Below are 17,056 nucleotides of genomic sequence, written 5' to 3'. Positions count from 1 at the left end.
TTGCCCCGCAAATACTTAACAGGGTTTTTTCCCTGCAATCCCTTACGCTATAGTCCCATGCAGTAAACAAACGGTAAAGTTATGTATTTGTTACTTCCTACCCAAAACAAGTTCTTTTCTTGAAATTCAAGGGCAAGAAATAATTAAGAAAGTCACACTCAGTCACGTACACGGAGTCGGTATTGTGACAATGTCATTTGTTGTAGCGCGCATTGGGTTACGTATTTATCATATTGATTACCAATGTACAATACATGGGACTTACCTATCGTGCGTTCGACCTGGTATGCCAGTAGATTATCGCATGATAAGGACCCTAACCGTAGTTGGTGTACGTTGTCGTTGACATATTTTAACGTTTACTTACTACATACTGCGCTATAAAGTCTCTAATTGAATAAACTATTAAGTATTTGCTCAGGCATTACCGTGTAGAAATCCTGCAGCCAACAAGGTGGGAGTCGGGAAATAGTTTAATTAAATTGTATCATGCTGTGCAAAGCGTGGTCCCTTTTTTGCAAACTCAATTTCTCAACCGCAGTGCAGCGTTCGCAATGGTTTTACTGTAGTGTGAATTGTTGCTTTTATATTTCTGTTTCGAATACGTTGATTGGTGTACGCGCATTTGTGTATTCTATATATATAGTAACACAAGTAATAATGGGTATTTCCTGCCGCTTTGGGTTGAATTTATAGAGTTGTTTCCTGTTAGCTGTAGCAAACCGCTGCTGTTGGACGTATTTGTCGTGAGAACGACTTTGCACGCTTGAGTCGCCACAGAATTGTGCTGTGTATTCTGAACTAGACTGAACTTTACGCTCGGTCCTTCAGAATTGAATGTATTTGATTGCGTTAAACCTCAACTCGCGAAACTGTACAGCTTTTACATTTGAAGCTTGTTAAGGATTAGTAAAAAGGCAGTGTTTGGAATCTATTAGAAATATAAATAGGAATTCTAGAAGTTGTTTTATGGTGAAAAAGAAGAGGCAGTTTTTAACTTAGGTAAAGACCATTGCCTACTCAAAAATTAATTTAGTAGGCCATGGTTAAGACACATAAAAATGAGATTTTCATGACGTTTTAAATACAGCCTTGGGAGTAAGAAGTTACAGTCCTTCAGTAATCCTAGAATTCATGTTACCCTAACAGAAAACACCTGAGCAGGTCACAAACATATATGACTGTAAACCGGTATTTTAAAGCAGTAAGGAAAATCTAATGTTAACATAAGTACGCATATAGGAATACCAAAAGTCACAGTTTCAGATAAATTCCTTTCTGCACAGCAGCGCATATAGGCGTCCAAAGTGTAACGTTAAGTATATCGATACCGTAAATAACAGTAACCGCAGCCGGCGTCGGTGGGTTTCGAAGCCGTTACCGCAGTTCCAAGGGTCAATTTTTCGCGAGACTATAACAATAGTTAAGGTTTTGACCTGTTTTGCAATTTAAAGGTATAAGTTGCAGCAATGAGTGAAAACGAACCGACTGAAGAGACGCCTTTTACTGGGAATGCAGATGCTATTCAAAAGGTATATACCCTTATAATGTTCATACTTTAAATACGATATATATAGTAGAGTATAGGATAACGGAAGATGAAACACCTTTAACAGATAATATCTAAATATTCTGATCGTGTTTTAAGCAATTAACAATGGTCTGTGGGAGTCTCGAGGATCTAGTTTTATACTTCTTTGAATGATCTTTCTTTACTACCAAATGCAGAAAATACAATGTAAATATGTCCCATCTTCCTCCACTCCACTATATATAATACGTTGGTATAATATAGAACATGTTAACATTTGGTAGTAATCAATGTATATCCAAAGAATTATACAATCGAAGCTCCGCCACTCTAAAACACCTTTTTTTTGTTAAAAACACGATCGGAAAATATGGGTTTTAGGTGCAAACAATATTCCATTTTACCCCACAGTACTGTAACATGTTTGATGTAATTGCATTTTAGAATACGGATGATTCAGTGTCCATGGAAAATGAAACCGACAACTTAGTAAATGGCTCTGATGACGAAGACATTTGGAAGAAGAGAGAATCTTTTCATGCTGATGAACAAAAGCAAGATTTTGAACTTGTAGTTCAATCGTAAGTGTTGCAGTTAACAAGACCAATATAATATAACAATACAAAACAACATAAAACCACTGCCGTATATAGGACCACTATATATATAGTGGGGTGGGGAAGATGAGACACCTTTTTATTCTATTTTTTCGTCTCATTTGGTAGTAAACAGAGAACATTTAAAGAATCATAAAACCATATCCTCACGACTCCCATAGACCGTTGCTAATTGTTTAAAACACTATCAGGATATTTGTATATTATGTGCTAAAGTTGTCCCGTCTTTCCCCCATCCCACTATATAACAATATAACACCACTATCGTATATAAGCGTTGCCGTCTATATATAAAACCTATACATATTGTATGAACTCAAACTGTATTACAAACACAATATTCCCCTACAAAAGTTCAATTAACTAAATACTTTGCAAAGCATGTACCGCAATAATGTGAGCCCCAAACGATACAATTTCAGTCGCTGTTGAAATTTTTCTTTCTGCCGCGCCTCTGTAACAGCTGGCTTGCTTTTTGGTCTTTTTAATCAGCGCATGTTTTCCAGGCGTTTTTTTGCGTGCTGTTTAGTTTGATGTACGATTTGTCTGGTTGGCAATATACTTTATACGTTTAAGGTGCATATAACAGGTTTTAATAAGTTTTAGATTTAGTTAAATATAATATAAACACGTCAGTTAGGTTTTGATTTATGTATGTTGTATTATAAATATAGGAAGTTCATTTATTCACAATTACTAAAAAGGTGCGGAAAATAGACGTGAATTAGACTAGCATATCATATATAGTATGACACATACACATATTTAACGCTAAATCACTACAGCGGATGCCAGTTTCAAACCAGTGTGTTATTGATAGATTCACTGCTGGTCAGTTGACGCCTGTACCGGTTGTCTAACTTGATTATTGTCAACTCGCAAAGCAAAAGGCGTAACAAACCACGCAAGGGAAGACCCGCAGGCGTAAATAGTCTCATTGGTCACTGCACAAAAAATCAGAAGTTGTATAGCACCACCTTAAACGTGTGGGTAACCAAACCACAAGCGATATATATAACATATTCGCGAGGTGGGAAATCAGTGCAGAATATACAGCTTAGAAAGAATGGTTAGAAGTACTAAAGTAATGGAAGAACCAACCAACATAGCAACTGTTAGTTCTAAAGAACTATCTAAACCCGAAGGATTACAAATGTTAGTAAATTATATATTTGTGGGAATATTTCTTATATATTGTTATGTTATAAGCAGTACGTTTTACAGATAATGTTTTCGCAGACCCGTTGAAATCAGCGACGATGCTTCTTCCAGTAAAGAGGATTCTGAAAATGTGTATTCCTACTTTAGCCTAGTAAGATGTGTATACTTATGTGGGGGAAGATGGGACATTTTTAGCGTATGATACTCAAATATCCCGATCGCGTTCTAAACAATTAACAACGGTCTATGGAAGTCGTAAGGATACGGTTTTGTAATTCATTGAATGTGCTTTGTTTACTACCAAATGGGATGAGGGAATAGAATGCAAAGGTGTCCCATCTTCCTCCACCCCACTATATGTATTTTTATTTGTTTATGATTGGTGCGTAAGGGTATGTCACAAACGGTTTTAATGCTGGAATTTGGGAACTAGTGAAGAATCCTCTAATACGTTACAGATTGGACTATAGTGGAAAGTCTTGGAGTTTATTAATTAAGACTTATAAGGGGATTTAGTAGTTGGGGGTTAGTGAATAGCAGATAATGAAGGGTACGAATTTTTCACCAGCACCGAAAATTTGGTCGCCATTTTTTTTGTAAATTTCTGAAAAGTATCGTGTGTATTTGTGTTATGTCGTAATTATAGTAACACAAACTTTTTCTTGCAGTATCGGTACATGGGATGTCTTGACTACTTATTAGTCGTTGCGGGTACTGTCTTTGGTCTAGCATGCGGAGCCGCTGCTCCACTTTTGTTCTTTTTCTTCGGAGACTTGGTCACGGAGTTTACTGACTTTGGAGTCTACAAGTCATGTTCGTTTAACTACCAGCTGTGTACTACTCGTGGTCTGGTTAATATAAGCGAACAGTAAGTACAGCTTTTCCCAATAACTAAATAATTATTTTACAAAAAAATGCGACACACTTAATTTCTTCTATTAAAACTTTAGCTTACGCGTTTGTTGGGCATAAAATCATCGGAAATATGTGTCACGGTCAAGTTATTTGACTGCCTGTTCCGGGCATAGCTGCATTACGTGGCAGTTTATGGTTTAACGGTCGTGAACCGTTATGACCTATATTCAGGTTTACTGGCTATAAATTAAACATCAACTGAATATGACTGTTACGTTTTGCAACCTGTTATGAACGGAAACGCTGTATTAGTTCTGCTTGTATGACTGTCCGCCATGGCGAGTTACTCCTTATGTAACTATCTATAGTAGGGTCGGGGTAGATGGGACACCTTTTCATTCTATTTTCTCGTTCCATTTGGTAGTAAACAAAAATTTGGTAGTGAACAAAAAGTATTATAAAACTGTACTCCCCTACTCCCATATACCGTTGTTAATTGTTCCGGGATATTTAAATAGTATGTGCTAAAGGCATTTCATCTTCCCCTACCCTACTATACCTCATTGTTTAAAGCAGTATACATTGAATCTTAAAATATAATCTGATTTGTACTGTATTCTTTACTACGAAAAAAACAGTAATGGCAATTAGAAACAAACTGCTATTAATAATATTTTAAAATGTCAATACTTTTGATTATTTTAGGGAGTGGAACCGGGTAGTTCTAACAGCCGTTCGGAGATTTGAAGACGACAGTATCGCTACTGTTATTAAGTTTGTGTACGTCGGAGTCGCCGTTTTCGTTTGTGCGGGCGTGTTTGTTGCTTGTTGGTCTACACTATCTGTACGGTAAGCGATTGTTTAAAGGGGCTTTAAATGATTGAATGAATGAATGTAACTTTATTTATCATCGCGTGGGAAATGACAGTCGTTACACACGGATGTTCTGTTTCATACACCTCGTGCCAGCTTACGAGTTACCAAGTATATGTTACTCTGTGGGAAATTTTTTATTTTTTTTATGTGCGACTGATAATTGGTCAACCAACTAGTGACCACAGGGTTGGAGCAGTTGCCGTTAAGTGTCTTGCACAATAAAATCCGAAAGACCGTTGCACCTTATAAACCTATAACCAATAACTGACCATTATACACCCCCCTACAGATATTATAGTAGGATGGGGGTAAGATGGGACATTCTTATACATTTTTCTCGCCTGGTTTTGTAATCGTATTCTTGTTACTCTAAAAGAGAGTTTGTAATTATTCAGAAAACAATCAGGAAATATGGGAATTAGGTGTTAACGGTATCCCATCTTGCCCCGCAGTAGTGTATACTGTAATAAACAAAAGCTGTGTAAAATTACGAATAAACCGTATATTTTTCCATACAGACAGGCACGGAATATTCGTCTTAAATGTTTTCATGCGTTATTACAGCAAGATATGGCGTTTCATGATAAGAATACTGCGGGTGAACTGAATGCACAGCTAGCAGAGTAAGTATTAATATATGTAAACCACAGACTATATTGTTGTATCATGAAACATACATTATACATCAATGCAGATGGCTGTGGTATTTAATATATGAATACCGCAGACCAGATTGTTGTTGTTTTTTTACAGCTTTACCTCAATAGCTGTAATACCAATTTGGGAGTATAGTATAAAATTCCTGAAATGTTATTACAGCAATTCGCATTTACTCAATAAATAGAAGGTAAAATATTGAGTTGCAATGAAGGAATGAATGAAACTTGCTTTATCTTCGTGCCAGCTTACGAGTTACCACGTATGTAACTTTGTGAGTGATGTTTTTCTGAATGGTTGATAATTTAGACAGCCCAATAGTGACCACTGAGCTGGAGAAAATGCATACTTAATACCAAACACTGTACTACGGCGGATGTGGTGTTTATGTGTTTCATCTGAATGAATAGGGTGTTTGTAGTAGGCTGTAGATACTAATAAAGCCGTTTCTCAGAGATATCCCGAAAATCCAGGATGGTCTGGGCGACAAAGTCGGCATTACTTTGCAAAACATCGGGATGTTAATAGGATGTCTTGTCGTTGCTTTCTTAAAAACGTGGAAAGTAACGTTAGTGAATCTTGCTATTGCTCCGTTTCTTGGAATAGTCTCGAGCATCGTTTTCCAGGTAGGGTACTGTAACTATGTAACTATGTACTGTGGAGTAAGAATGGATAATGTCAGCACTTAAATCACATCTTTCCTACATGATCGTGTTTTTAACAATTAGCAAACGCTGTTTTGGGGTCATGGGGCTACGGTTATCTTTAAATTGTTTTAGGTTTCCGTGTTAATTTATAGTAACTGTTTGGAATGTGACCGTTGGTATTCGTTATAGTTTCCTGTTGGTAACTAGTGACAGAAAATTGTACTTTTTTCACTTTTATTTTTTTGATTGTTGTTTTTTAGGTAAACACAATGTTCGACGGAAAAGAGGCGAAAGCTTACGCGAAAGCTGGATCTCTTGCTGAAGAAACTTTACATTCAATTCGAACAGTTCTTGCATACGGATGTCAAGATAAGATAGTGGATCGGTAATTGTTACACGTGATCTTATAAAATCGGGCCACTTCTGAACCAAGCAAAACTGGTCCGATTAAATGTGGGAGATTAAGCGGGACATTATTACCATGTGAACGAATATAGTAGTGTGATAAAAAGTAATGATTTAATAATAATTTAGTACTGTGGGGTAAAATAGGACAAAGTTTTTTATTTTTACAGATAACAATACGTTTTTAGAGTCGCGGGCTTATATAACTCTGTAAATATTCTTTATTTGCTACCAAATAGGACGATACAGGAGAATAAAAGAATGTCCCATCTTACCCGCCGTACTAAAGCTCTGTTCGTACCCCGCTACAGGTCTTGTCATACGTTTTTTCATTAGGTCTTGGTTTTTGTTTTAGATTTGGCAAGAATCTAGATTCGGCTAAACAAGTCGGAATAAAAAAGGGATTAGTTCTTGGGTTAAGCATTGGAATTTCCCGCTGTTTGGTTTACGCAATGTACGCTGCTTCGTTCTGGTATGGATCCGTTTTAGTGGTGGACAAAGAAATACGCGTAGGAGATTTCGTGACGTCATTATCTTGCGTCATATTTTTCTCGTTTGCATTCGGAGGGGTGAGTTCTTCAGAATTATTTCAACAATTTAGTTTGAATGTGACTGACTTGTTTTTACTGTTTAAGTGTTTATTACTTTTCTATTTAAACAGAAGTTTTAAATATTATATAAGCCCTGTAACTACGAGTATTATTGGCGTCTTTCATTTATATTTTTTCAGGCTTTTTACGTTGTAACATGTGAAAAACTTGATAGTTAACAAGGAACACTCAAAGAAATAAAAAAAACGTATTCTCGCGACTTCCATAAGCTGTTAATTGTTAAATATTTAAAACATGATGTCTAATCTTACGAATACGGTATATTACAATTAAACTTTTACCTCAAAAAAAGGCTTTTATTTTAACCCAAAATTTACCACAGGTCATGAAAAATTGGGAATACTTAAGCGGAGCAAAATCCGCTGGAAACAGAATCTTTAAAATTATCGACAGGAAATCGAAAATTGATGTTTTTTCGAATGACGGTATTCGACCACAAGACCCGAGATTTACTGTTGAGTTTAAAAACGTTTCGTTCAGCTATCCTTCAAGACCCGATACGGAGGTTTGTAGCGTCCATGGACAGGACACTTAACACTGGCTCCAACTCAGTGATCACTAATGGGTTGTCAAAATCATAAGCCATACATAAAGACAAAAACATAAAAAGTACCGTAAAATAATTACTTACAAAGATACATACGTGGCAACTCGTAAGCAGGTTTGAAATTGTTTGAAATAGAACATCCGTGTTATAGGAAGCGTTATTGCCCTGCCACGCCAGATAATAAGTTACACTCATTCAATGTCTCTTGATGTATGAATTGTACAGCCCATTTCATAACGATCACTGACCCTGCTGCTATAGCCGTTAAAAAAATTCAATTCTATATCTTTCAATCGATACATATACAGCTTATAATTAAAACCATATCTTCTTTATATCTATTATGGGACATAGACAAGGAACTTATATACATTACTGAAGGGCTGGGTTATATTTTATATATACCGTATGATAATGTATTTCAATATTTAGATCTTGAAAGATGTTACCTTCCAAGTTGAAGAAGGTCAACAGATTGCCATCATCGGTGGTAGTGGATGCGGTAAAAGTACAGCCATGCGTTTAATCCAACGATTTTATGATGCCAACGTACGTATATAGGCCATATTGTCAATACTTTCTTTTGCTGGTATTTGCGTGTATTGTTTTCAATGCTTGAGCAGTTTATTGAACATATAGGGTTGAAATATAGTCGAAAACCGTAAAATGGAATTCGATTTAAAGGGGCATACCAACAAAAATTAAAATTTGCTTATAAATACAGATGGTTAAATGTGATCTAACGGTGTCACTAACGTTTCTAAAAACAAAACACTATTTCAAAACATCGCATGAAAAAAACACCTGTCCCTCGTTTTGCAATATGCTTGTTTCAAATATTTCCTATTAACATACTTTCTTTAGGAAGGAGAAGTGCTCGTGGCAGGCCATGACGTGAAAACGCTCAACGTTAACTGGTTAAGAGACATGATAGGCGTTGTGGACCAAGAGCCAGTTCTTTTTAATACAACCATTGGCGAAAATATTCGATGGGGAAGAGAAAACGTTACTGACGATGAAATGGCAGAAGCTTGCAAACTTGCGAATGCTTACGATTTTATAAAGGTTTTGCCAGAGGTATGTGTTTATATGATAAGTTACATATGTTAGTTGCAACTTATTTATTCCCGAATTAAATTCATGCTTTGTGTCGGGAGGCAACGATAGTTGTTATAAAATGGATGTTCTGTTACATACATCTTGTGCTCGCTTACGTGTGTATGTAACTTGGTAGGTAAATATTTTAGTTTAGAAATTTAACTAAACCTTGCCGGTTCTATTATATCAAGTAACATTGTATATGTTTTAACATATATCAGAACAGCCCAAACGTATTTTTAACTTTGTTTCATTCACTTTACATAGTAACATACGGTAGGGCGGGGGAAGATGGGACACCTTTTACCTCTATTTTCTCGCCCCGTTTAGTAGTAAACAAAGAACATTCAAGAAATTATAAAAATCTATATGCCCATGACTCCCATTGACCGTTAGTAATTGTTTAAAACACAATCAGGATATTTAGATATTATGTGCTAAAGGTGTCCCATCTTCCCCCATCCTACTATATATATAACTTATTTCATATTTTATTAGAAATTTTTTCATATTTTATTAGAAATTCAACACTTTGGTTGGAGAGTCTGGTGCCCAGTTATCAGGTGGACAGAAGCAAAGAATCGCCATCGCGCGAGCTATAGTTCGTAAACCATCAATACTTCTACTTGATGAAGCAACATCAGCACTTGATACGTACAATGAAGCTGTTGTACAATCAGCACTAAACAACGCTATGAAAGGTAACAGTTTAATATAACTTACTTTTTTCTAGCGTGGCGGAAAATGACAGTCGTTATACCACGGGTGTTCTGTTTTATACACCTCGTACCAGCTTACAGTTACCACGTATATCATTTTGTATGTGTGTTTTTTACCCAATGGCTGACAACTTAGACAACCCATTTGTAATCACTTGGTTGGAGGCGATTGCGTAAAATGTCTTGCCCAAGCACACATACGGCAAGCTGTATGAACCCATTTATATAATCTCAACTCTTTGCAGAACCCAACCACAAACCATAAAGTTACGGAACTAGTTATTGTTTTTTTTTTAATTTGTCTAGGCACGCCAGCACGATTCTTTGTTTGGCTATGCTGTCAAACACGTAAAAATAGCACCATTTTTTCAGGTCGTACAACCATAATGGTTGCGCATAGACTATCTACTATAAAAGATACGGATAAGATCATCACATTAAAAGGAGGTTCAGTCACTCAGGTGTGCACGTATGATGAGTTAGACAAAAGTGAAATGGGCGCTTATGAGAAGAAGCCAAAACCTAAAGATTTTAAAAAAGGTATACTAATTTTTGTCTTGTCAGTTTTCAGCGAGCTTTCATTGGCTTAAACGTGCATTTACCAATTAACTATGCCTGATCCCTATTCTCCTGTTCCAGTGGTTATTTAATGTATGTAACATATTACATATTTTAATAATAGCTACTTTGAACACAAATACTGTGCTTGTAACATTTTTGTAAAGTGTGCTCACGGATTTCCAATACCACACAAGGATTTCCAATACCACTTATATATATTTATCAGCCTTCGTTCAAGGATTTGTTAAAAACTAGTAAAAACACAAAATAACTATTTTTAAGTTTTTACACAGTCCCGAAACCCAAACCAAAGTTCACACAAAGAAAACGCACGAAAAGGAGAACCACCATGAGAAAACTAACACGCTCACTCACATCGTTAAACAAGACTTCGGATTTGGAAAGCAATGCATCTGATGACGAAGAAAGTGAATCCGGTGAAGACGTCATGATTCTTCCGGAAGATGCTCCGATGATGAGATTGATAAAGATGAACAAACCAGAATGGCCCTACATTGCAGGTGTAAATGATTGTGCAAAGGTTATATAAGGGTAGGGAAAATGGGACGACTTTTTAATCTATGTTCTCATCCCAGTAAGTCGTAAACAAAAACATTCAAAGGATTATAAAACCGTATTCTCACGAATCTCATAGATTTAGTTGCAACACAACTATTCTAACATTTGTTTTCTAAAATACTTTTTATCCCAAAAATATAAATTTAGCTATTTCAAAAAACAGGTTCAATATGCCTGGCAGCAACAGTTTATATCATTATTTTAATTCTGTTTCAATACAAACTTTCCATATGTATGACACCATTTCCATCCTAAATGAAAATGGTATCAATTTAAAACTAAAGCCATCATTATTCCGCTGTCATCTTTGTATTAAAACCTTATTAGAAAATCCGTTTATGTACATATATTTTACGTATAGTTTACGTTTCTTTTATTCTTCAGTTGGTTGTGTCTCTGCTCTCTTCGCCGGAGCAGGAGATCCGGTTCTTGCTCTTCTATTCGGTCGAGTGCTCACTGTGTTCACTTCTTCCAATGATCAACTTTATTGGTCGAGACTTTACGCAATATTAATGTTTGTTCTTGGAGTTATTACATTCGTATCGTATACGATTAAGGTAGGGAACAACATAATTATGGAGACCTATTATTAAAACAGATGAATGACTGCGAATGAATGAATGTAAATTGCATCATTCTCGCGTGGCTGGAAAACTACAGTCGTTATAACACAGGTGTTCAGTTTCATACACCGTATGTCAGGTTCTGAGTTATCATGTATGTAAATTTGTGGGTTTGTTTATGTATATGACGGAAATCTTAGACAATCTATATAGTACTGTAGAGTAAGATAAATACCGTTTTCACATAATATCCCATATTTCCTAGTGTTACGTTTTGTTACTTTGTAGGTACTATTTTAAAGTCAGTCAAATAAGCTTATGTTTCAATAAACTGTTGTCATTAAATCACAACAATATATGACAAATATCTAATTTCACAGTCGAGCACCTTCGGAAAATCAGGCATGGAATTGACTGTTCGACTGCGTACATCATCCTTTCGTGCTATGTTGGGCCAGGAAGTTGCTTATTTTGATGACCCAGTAAACAGCACGTCCAATCTCTGCAATAGATTATCCTCTGATGCCGCTAAAGTACAAGGAGCAACCGGAGAAAGATTGGGATTGCTCTTTCAAAACTTTTCAGCTTTAGGTTAGACTTGTATATGAATGTAACTTATAGTAGGATGGGAAAGATGGGAAACCTTTAACACATAATATCCAAATAACCTGATCGTGTTTTAAACAATTAACAACTGTCTATGGGAGTCGCAAGGAAATATAGATTTATAGTTCTTTGGATGTTTTTTGTTAACTACTAATTGGGATGAAAAAATAGAGTTAAAAGGTGTCCCATCTTCCCCAACCCTACGGTATATCCTCGCATGACGGTGACAGTCATTGTGGGTGTATCTGTCCCCTGTCAAGACACGTTACAATAATTCATTCAACCCAGTAGTCACTAATTGGTGTCTTATTTGTTTCTATACGAAAATATAGCAAAAAACAAACCCAAAAATAATCACCCATAAGGTTACATATACGTGGTAACTCGTAAGCGGGCATGAGGTGTATGAAACAGAACACCCTTGTTATAACAACTGTCGCCCTGCCCCTCCTCGCTACACGTAGGTAAATCAGTTTTATTCATTCTAGAGCCTTCTTAATTGGATAGTCCTTTTTTAGTATAAAAAATACTCCCAAAATTCATCACACTCTGTATTTTCCAGGTATAGCCATCATTATATCGTTTGTATATAGCTGGCAGATGGCGCTAATGTTGTTTGGATTAATCCCCTTTCTCATTGTAAGTGGTTTTGTCGACATGATGTTACAAACTGGTGCAACAAAACAAAATGATTTTGAGAAAGCAGGTAACATTACTTGCTTATTTTCGCGTGTTGTGGAATCGACAGTCGTTATACACGGGTGTTCTGTTTTATACAACTCGTGCCTGAGTTACCATGTATGTAACTTTGTAGGTGCTATGTTTAATGATTTTATTGTAGTTACCATTCAACAGATATTTTAAAATTTAATAAAATACGTTTTAGTGGGTCATGATATATGATTCTGTGGGGTATGATAGATATCATTAGCACATATTTTCTCATATTTGCTAGTCTGGTTTTTAACAATTAATAACGCTCTTTTAGCGTCGTGAAAATACGGGTATCAAATTCTGTATATATGTTTTGTTTATTTTTAAACAAGACGGTAAAAGAGAATGAAAACATGGTCTTTCCTAAGCCAACATGCTATAATAGGATAGGTACCTAATTTTATAAATATATTTTACAGTGTTTACATTGTGTCGTGGTACTTGCTTTTTAACTGTCTGTTTTATTTTATTTTTCGCAGGTGAACTTTCCTCGCAAAGTATTAACAATATACGTTTGGTGGCTTCATTTACAAAAGAGAAAGAGATATATCGGTCGTACGAAAAAGCTCTAGAAAAACCAATGAGGTAATTTGGTGTAAATGGCATGTCGCAAAGGTATTAATAATATTAAAACACTTTTATGAAACATTTGTACTGATTAGCAGTAAATATAAAAACGTAGTGTATTTTCGATGCTACGTAGACGTCGTAAATACACCAACGTATTTTCAGCATACCAGATGAGCCGTTATAACATAACATAATATAAAACTCGGTCAAAGTAACAATTCTTATGTTGTTTTTAGAAATTCTCTAAAGTTTGGATTCATCACTAGTTTATCTTATGGATATTCGCAAAGTATCGTCCAGTTCAGTGTAGCGGCGATATTTCGACTTGGTATATACCTCGTAGCATATGATGATCTAACGTTCGAAAGCGTATTTGTGTAAGTATATATTGATTTTGGAATATAGCTTTGTTTTGCCAAATGGGCTACAGTAACGAACGTACAAACCAAATTTAAAAGTAATAAAAATACTTCGTATTGGTGAAAACATGTTACAAAACTTAACTTTAACCGTGTGACAATACACATTCTATAAACACTGTATCAGAAAAAAAGAATTTTATTAATACAGCATATTTATATTTAGATGTTCGTATTGAAATAAAGGTAGACATAAAGATGTATACAGTATACCAATATATGATCTTTAATATGTTCATATTAAAGCTCGTGGCTGCCGTTGTGGGCGTATGTGTCCTTTGGCAAGACACTTAACAGTAATTGCTCCAACCTATAGTGGTTACTATAAAATGGGTTGCCTAAATTGTCGGCCGTATACAACGCCAAACAATTTCCAAAATAATCACCCACGAAGTTACATTCATGGTAACTCGTAAGCTGGTACGAGGTGTATGAAATAGAACAACTGTGTTATAACTGCCTATGACCGTCGTTTCCAGCCACGCGAGGACAAAACAAGTTAAATTTATTCATTCATTCGAATACACTGTATGTTAAACCTTATTCATTTATAGGGTTCTTCTTGCTGTTACCTTCGGGGCAATAGCAGCAGGCCAAAACGCTATCTATGCCCCTGATTATGCCGCCGCAAAACTATCCGCTGCCCGAATTATCAAATTACTTGACAGAGTTCCCACCATTAACCCTTATTCTGATGATGGACTTAAACCAGTAAGATTTTTTGTTAATGTTCCGGTGCCGTAGTACAGTGTTTCAACCGACCTGTCTTTAACATTATGTTATGGGTTGAATGCTCGTCAATGTCTAAATTGTCAGCTGTAAGCATAAAAAACACTCCCACAAAGTTGCATACGTGGTAACTATACTAAACTAACACGAAGTGTATATGAAACAGAACACCTGTGTTATAACGACTGTCATTTTCTAGCCATATGAGGATAAACCAAGTAACATTTGTATGTCTTACATTGTTTTACTGACAATTTGGATATACATACAATTATTTTAGGCAGATTTTCCATACTTTTTAATTTTAGTGTATTTCAGTTTTCCTGTTACTGTAAACGCATGGATTTTTTTTGATAAATGTATTTGTATGCCCCATAACTTTACGATTATATTTGTATGCCCTAGTGTAAAAACGCTTACACTTGTAAAGATGAACTGTACAATCCTATCAGGCCAACTGTTCCGGAGAGATCCAATTAGAACTAGTTGAGTTTTACTACCCAACTAGACCAGATGTTGAAGTGTTGAAGAAATGTTCAATAAAAGTTGCTTGTGGTCAAACATTGGCGTTGGTTGGAAAATCAGGATGTGGAAAATCTACAGTTATTCAGCTTATTGAAAGATTTTATGATGTGGCTGGTGGTAAAGTGGTAAGTGAAAATAGTTAACATATAGTAAGGTGGGGGAGATAGGACACCTTTTCATTCTATTTCGTCGCCCCATTTGGTAGTAAACAAATAATGTTCAATGAATTATAAAACAGACTCATATAAACCGTTGTTAATTGCTTAAAATACGATCATTACATTTGGATAGTATGCGCTAAAGGTGTCCCATTTTCTCCAACTCTACTATAATACGGGTGTTTTTAAAACCTTTCTTTAACAGGGAATAATAAATACTTTTCTTCATGATTAAAAACAGAAATCAACTTTTGATGTATGCATATGTTTTGTCGGCGTTGCTATTCTTACTCTGATAAAACTTATTTTGTTACCATTTTTTGCCAATCACTGCTATTAGTGAATTTTTGCATGTCATTCAACTAAGTACCGTACATAACTTGTATGTTACTAATTTATTTTTTGGGCAAGGGTTTTTTAGCTTTTTTACCATTTACAATTTTCATTTTATGACCTATGCTTAATTTATTGGTTAATCTACTGTTCAAGTTACAAATCACAAAATATATTGTGCATTCAATAGAAAGAATATTAAACTCAATGCATTGTTTTTATTCATGTCACATTTACGTAAAAAATACGAGAATTATTGTATTATTTGTTTGTTTTTTTATTAGCTTTTGGATGGAGTCGACATCAAGTTACTGAACGTTGAATGGTTACGTGGACAGATAGGACTCGTCTCGCAAGAACCTTCGCTATTCAATCAAACTATCAAAGAAAATATTACGTAAGTGACACTTTAACGATTTTAATCGTATATAGTGCTGTGCGCTGTGGGGTAATATGGAACAGATTTAGCACTTAATATCCAAATATCCTGATCGTGTTTTAAACAATTAACAACAGTCTATATGGGGTCGTGAGGATACGACTTTATAATACTTTAAATGTTCTTTGTTTATTACCAAGTGGGACGAAAAAATAGAACGAAAAGGTGTCCCATCTCCCTCACCCATCTATATTATTGTTTTACACAGCTGAGTTAATACAACGCGTTTAAGTAAATCAGTTTGCGAGAGTCCTTTACTAATAGGCCTTTAATAGCAACTGAAAATGTATGTTACAAATTATTATGAGAGCCATTTATTTGCAGTTTTGGACAGACCACGAGACCAGTTTCTGATGACGACATCAAAAAAGCTGCTGAAATGGCTCATATTGAAGAATTTATTGACTCCCTTGCCGAAGTATGTGTATGGCTAACTATAATTGCATCAAAATCATAAAAAGTAGATCTTTTTACATATATAATATAGTGGGGTGGGAGAAGATGAGACACCTTCTGATTCTATTTACTCGTCCCATTTGGTAGTAAACAAAGAACATTCAAAGAATTTTTAAATCGCATTCTCACGACTCCCATAGACCATTGTTAATTGTTTAAACACGATCTGGATATTTGGTTATTATGTGCTAAAGGTTTCTCGTCTTCCTCCACACTATTATACAACAAATACATACAAGCAGATTTAAAAATAATTTTAATTTGTTTCTTATTTGATTAGAAATATGACACCAATGTTGGAGGGAAGCAATTATCTGCCGGCCAAAAGCAACGAATAGCTATTGCTCGTGCTCTTGTCCGAGAACCTCGTGTTTTACTTTTGGACGAAGCAACTTCGGCACTGGATAATGAAAGTGAAAAGGTATACGTGCTAGAATGTGTATTTTCCCATGTCGCCTACCTTCAGCGAAGCGATAGGCTTTAACATCTAGTGAGGTCCATGTTTTATCTGTGTTTTGCCCATGTTTTGTTCATTTTTTGCCCATAGTTTACCCAAGTTTTGCCCATGTTTGATCCATGTTTTGACCATGTTTGTCCAAATTTTAATGTTTTGGCCGTGTTCAGTCCATGTTTTTTTTATTACATTTCCTTTCCAAATTTGTCCAGGTTTTAATGTTTCG

At 35.6% G+C, this 17,056-nt stretch overlaps 1 protein-coding gene across 3 annotated transcripts; it reads left to right on the top strand.

Moving 5' to 3' along the window:
- Positions 1-1,440: 1,440 nt before the first annotated feature.
- LOC100180385 (multidrug resistance protein 1-like) lies at positions 1,441-16,875 on the top strand. Of its 3 annotated transcripts, none has more exons than XM_026840135.1 (25): positions 1,441-1,532; positions 1,976-2,112; positions 3,388-3,460; positions 3,978-4,177; positions 4,870-5,013; positions 5,559-5,663; positions 6,152-6,323; positions 6,605-6,729; positions 7,105-7,318; positions 7,683-7,865; positions 8,340-8,456; positions 8,772-8,984; positions 9,526-9,706; positions 10,097-10,264; positions 10,579-10,806; positions 11,249-11,421; positions 11,808-12,018; positions 12,596-12,739; positions 13,227-13,332; positions 13,554-13,694; positions 14,291-14,447; positions 14,918-15,115; positions 15,766-15,878; positions 16,245-16,308; positions 16,657-16,875. In XM_026840135.1, the coding sequence occupies exons 1-25, from the start codon at positions 1,470-1,472 to the stop codon at positions 16,858-16,860; spliced, it is 3,834 nt and encodes a 1,277-aa protein (XP_026695936.1). In that variant the 5' UTR covers positions 1,441-1,469; the 3' UTR covers positions 16,861-16,875. The 3 variants fall into 3 exon arrangements, with proteins under 3 accessions (XP_026695936.1, XP_002122143.3, XP_026695937.1); XM_002122107.3 differs by having other exon boundaries at positions 16,245-16,338; XM_026840136.1 differs by lacking the exons at positions 1,441-1,532; positions 1,976-2,112 and adding an exon at positions 2,915-3,303 and having other exon boundaries at positions 16,245-16,338.
- The last annotated feature ends 181 nt before the right edge of the window (positions 16,876-17,056 follow it).

This window comes from Ciona intestinalis, unplaced genomic scaffold, assembly GCF_000224145.3.
Source record: "Ciona intestinalis unplaced genomic scaffold, KH HT001137.1, whole genome shotgun sequence".
Classification (NCBI taxonomy): domain Eukaryota; kingdom Metazoa; phylum Chordata; class Ascidiacea; order Phlebobranchia; family Cionidae; genus Ciona; species Ciona intestinalis.
Note: the sequence above shows the minus strand (reverse complement) of the source record. Positions and strands in the feature narration are given on the sequence as shown.

What these genes read in the sequence shown, in the direction of transcription:
- LOC100180385 (XM_002122107.3), top strand. Translation starts at nt 1,470, where the DNA reads ATGAGTGAAAACGAACCGACTGAAGAGACGCCTTTTACTGGGAATGCA. An exon ending in TTATAAAGGTTTTGCCAGAG is followed by an intron (nt 8,985 to 9,525) that starts GTATGTGTTTAT and finishes ATATTTTATTAG; the next exon opens with AAATTCAACACTTTGGTTGG. An exon ending in TCGTATCGTATACGATTAAG is followed by an intron (nt 11,422 to 11,807) that starts GTAGGGAACAAC and finishes CTAATTTCACAG; the next exon opens with TCGAGCACCTTCGGAAAATC.